Source organism: Calidris pugnax, unplaced genomic scaffold (genome assembly GCF_001431845.1).
Source record: "Calidris pugnax isolate Ruff unplaced genomic scaffold, ASM143184v1 scaffold335, whole genome shotgun sequence".
Lineage (NCBI taxonomy): Eukaryota > Metazoa > Chordata > Aves > Charadriiformes > Scolopacidae > Calidris > Calidris pugnax.
The window spans coordinates 1,236,750-1,240,788 of NW_015091148.1; the positions used below are offsets into that span (position 1 = coordinate 1,236,750).

At 68.8% G+C, this 4,039-nt stretch overlaps 2 protein-coding genes across 3 annotated transcripts in view; one reads left to right on the forward strand and one right to left on the reverse strand.

Moving 5' to 3' along the window:
• Window positions 1-4,039, reverse strand: part of CDK5RAP3 (CDK5 regulatory subunit associated protein 3) — a 21,834-nt gene that overhangs the window by 5,458 nt on the left and 12,337 nt on the right. The gene's annotated exons all lie outside the window — the stretch shown is intronic.
• Window positions 1,675-3,722, forward strand: PRR15L (proline rich 15-like). The gene is made up of 2 exons (XM_014959022.1): window positions 1,675-1,760; window positions 2,742-3,722. The coding sequence occupies exon 2, from the start codon at window positions 2,754-2,756 to the stop codon at window positions 3,051-3,053; it is 300 nt and encodes a 99-aa protein (XP_014814508.1). The 5' UTR covers window positions 1,675-1,760; window positions 2,742-2,753; the 3' UTR covers window positions 3,054-3,722.

Consider the following 4,039-nt stretch of genomic DNA (forward strand, 5'->3'; position numbering starts at 1 on the left):
GGCGGCCTTTGAGGGGATCCTGAGTCCCCGGGGGATCCCCGAGGGGCCAGCAGCCTCGATGGCAGATCCCACATCCCTGGGGGATGCTGAGCTGCTCCCAGAGCAGATCCCAGATCCCCCGGGGATCCCCAGTTGCCCCTGAGGGGATCCTGGGTCCATCAGAGACCCCTGGGAGGCCCCCAAGCAGATCCCTTAGGGATCCCCAGTTGCCCCCAAAGGGGATCCCTGACCCCTCGGGGGTTCCCAGCAGCCCTTGAGGGGACCCTTATTTGTTCCCAGAGCAGATCCCAGATCACTCGGGGGTCCCAGCGGCACTTGAGGGGATCCTGAGTCCCCGGGGGATCCCGTCCCGGATCCCTCGGGGGTCCCCACTGGCCCCCAAAGGGGATCCCAGATCCCTCGGGGATGCTGAGCTGTTCCCAGAGCAGATCCCGGATCCCTCGGGGGTCCCCGGCGGCCTTTGAGGGGATCCTGAGTCCCCGGGGGATCCCCGAGGGGCCAGCAGCCTCGATGGCAGATCCCACATCCCTGGGGGATGCTGAGCTGCTCCCAGAGCAGATCCCAGATCCCCCGGGGATCCCCAGTTGCCCCTGAGGGGATCCTGGGTCCCTCAGAGACCCCTGGGAGGCCCCCAAGCAGATCCCTTAGGGATCCCCAGTTGCTAAGGGGCCAGCAGTGCAAATCCCAGATCCCTCAGGGATCCCCAGTCACCCCTGAGGAAATCCTGGGTCCCTCAGAGATCCCTGGGAGGCCCCCAAGCAGATCCCTTAGGGATCCCCAGTTGCCCCCAAAGGGGATCCCTGACCCCTCGGGGGTTCCCAGCAGCCCTTGAGGGGACCCTGAATCCCTGGGGGATCCCCAAGGGATGGGCAGAGCAGATCCCAGATCCCTCGGGGATCCCCAGTCACCCCTGAGGCGATCCTGGGTCCCTCAAAGACCCCTGGGAGGCCCCCAGGCAGATCCCTTAGGGATCCCTCTTTGTCCCCGGAGCAGATCCCAGATCCCTGGGGGCCCGCAGGGTGCCCTGGCACTGGATCCAGGATCCCTGGGGACCCACCTGCCTCCCCGGGATGCCCGTGGGACCTGGGGGAGCATCTCCAGCTCCCATCCCACCTCCGTGGGGGGACCCACGGGTGCCAGCGCGTCCCCACCAGCCGTGTCCCTGTGTGGGGGGGCCGAGACGGTGGCTCTCCTCCCCCCTGTCCCCTCCCCTGTCCCCCGGGGGCCGGTGGCAGCCTGGGGACATACCGGGGGTGCCCGCGGGGCAGAAGCGGGCGGTGAGGGGGGGGAAGCGGGAGGCAGGAACCGGTCTGGCAGCCACCCGGTTTCGGCTAATCCCGCAGAGAGAGCCAGAAGCCACCTTCCCGCCGGCCGCCCTTAACTCCTGGCTGCCCGAAAACACGTGCCACGTGCCGCCCACCCCACGGGTGGTGACCTCCCCTCGAGGACGGCGGGGCGGCCAACCGGGGCCGGTGCCACCGTGGGTACCGGCACCCATGGGTGCTGGTGGTGGTGGCCACCATCGTCATCATCATTGTCGGGGCTCGGCCCTGGGTTCCCCCCGTCATGAATATTCAGCCGTGCCCTGGCCCTGCCCCGCTGTTTGCTCAGGCAGGAGGGGTTTGGTGGCGGGTTCACCTTGACGGGGAGGCAAACGGGGCCGGCGGCAGGTAGACGGCACCTGCCCGGGCACCCCCCCCCCACCCCCGGTACCCCCCCTCCGGGGCTGGGCGGCCGCAGCGGAGGCGTGGGAGGCTCAGGTACGGGGGACACGGGGTGCTCAGGGTGGGGAGAGGGACATGGAAACCCCCCCGCTGCCACCCCCGGGGGGACTGGGTTGGTGACGGGTGTCCCCTCTGGGATCTGGCACAGGGAAAGGGACATGGCGTTATGGGGAATGGGAGGGGGGGACACAGCAAACCAGCCGAGGGGCCACCCTGGGGGTCTTCCCTGGGGTGGTGGCCCCCCGTCTCGGTGTCCTTGTCCCCCGGGGAAAGCGATGCCGGAGGCAGCACCCTGGGCAGAGTGGGGGGGCTGGTCAGGGCTGGGTGCTGTGTGGGGACACGGAGCCAAGGCTGGTTCCTGGGATGGGGACGGGGCGCTGGGGACCCCCTCTCCCTGCCCACTGCTGGGGACGCCTCAGGCTCCTCCGCTCGGGAGCCGCCTTCCCCGTCCCTGCCCTGCAGCCACGCTCCGCCGGAGCCTTCCTGGATTCCTGGAGCCTCCCTGGATTGCCAGAGCCCCACCAGTGCTCCTGCCTGTCCCCGCGGGCAGGGCTGGGCAGCAGGAAAACCCCAACCCCGGGGTGCAGTGGGTGGTGACCCCCCCATACAAGGACACCCCGGCATCTCCCCAGCTCCCACCTGCTTCCCAGTTCCTGTTCCTGTTTGCCCGCTGGGCTCCCCCCCTGCCCCGCTACATGTGGCTGATCCGGTGGCTCCCAGTGGTGCCAACGGCCTTTCCCCGGGCTCGGCTGTGCCCAAAGTCACCGGAGCATCCCCCTCTGGCACTTGGAGGGTTCCTCCTGCCACGGACCCCCCCCATCACTTCCCACCAGGAGCATCCCAGTGGAGACAGTGGGAGAGCACCGGAGCCACCTTCGGCAAACCCGGGGTCCCCACCGGTGCCACCAGATCCCGTGTCCCTTCTCCATCCCCCATCATCTGTAGCAGAGCTGGGGGGGCTGAGGGACCAACCCCCCCACTCCCCGAGAGGGACTACGACCCCCACCTCCGTTTCAGGGCCCGGCAGCGATGGCCGACAGCCACGGCTGGTGGAAGCTGACGTTCCTGCGGAAGCGCCGGTCGGTGCCCCCGGTGCTGTACGAGAGCCCCGAGAGCCAGGCGGGCACCGGCGGCGAGAGCCAGGAGGGACCGGGCGAGGAGGGGCCGCCCGGCTTCACCGCCCGCCTGGAGAAGATCGTGGACAAGAACACCAAGGGCAAACACGTCAAGGTCTCCAACTCGGGGCGCTTCAAGGAGAAGAAGAAAGTGCGGGCCACGCTGGCCGACAACCCCAACCTCTGCGCCGCCGGCGAGCGGGAGGAGAAATGACCCCCACGGTCGTCACCCGCCGGCCACCACCACGGCTCCATCCCTCCCGGGGACACCGGGCTTGGGAAGGAGAAAGGACTCGGGCTGGAGTTTATTCAAGGGAGAAGCAAAGACCCTGAGAAGGAGAAGAGGGGAGTGGAGCCAGCCCGTCCCTCCCAGCCCCCCCCCGCGGGCAGGGGGAGCCCCCCGAGGCTGACTGGTCCATACTGGGATGAGGATGCTTCCCGCAACTTGTCGCTTGCCATGGACCACTGGATCCCATCGCTGACCCAGCTCTGCCCCGACCCCCACCCCCTCCTGCCCGTCACCCACCCCTGGGGGGGTGAGACAGGGGGACCCCCCCCTTTTGTCCCAAGGAGCTGCGTGGCCACGGGCAGAGCCACTGATGCCACCTCCGTGCCAGCAGCCACCCCCAAACCAGGGGACACGATGCTCCCCTGCCCCGAGGGAACGACCCCGCAGGAAAAGTGCCCCCCGAGCTGCCTCCATGGGGACCGGGGAGGGGTCCAGGCCCCCCCGGGAGGAGCTGGATTCCCGCTGGCATCCGGGAATCTCTCCCTGCTCCCGGAAAGGGGGGAGCCAACCCCCCCCCCTTGGGGACAGCCCATCTCGCAGCCCTCGAGGTGGTTGGACGCTGAGCTGATAATTAACTGTTGTTAATAAACCAGATGCCGGAAGCCAAGCCCGCTCTGTGCCGGGACGGAGGGTGGGGGGGGGAAGAGCTTGGTGGACCCCCCCTGTCCCCTTTTGGGGACCCCGGTGGGGAACGGTGCCAGCTGTGGCCAAGGCAGGGAGTCCCCCCGGAGGTGGTGGTGATGGGGGGACACACAGATGGGGGGGTGGCTGTCCTCAGGGCTGCCACCCCGGGGTGCTCTCTCTGCCGAGCAAGGTGCGGCCGTGCCTCAAGTCAACAGCAGCAATCACTTCCCAGCAGTTACAAAAGCTGGAGGGTGCCAAGAGCCGGAATCCAACCCCCCCCTCCCGGC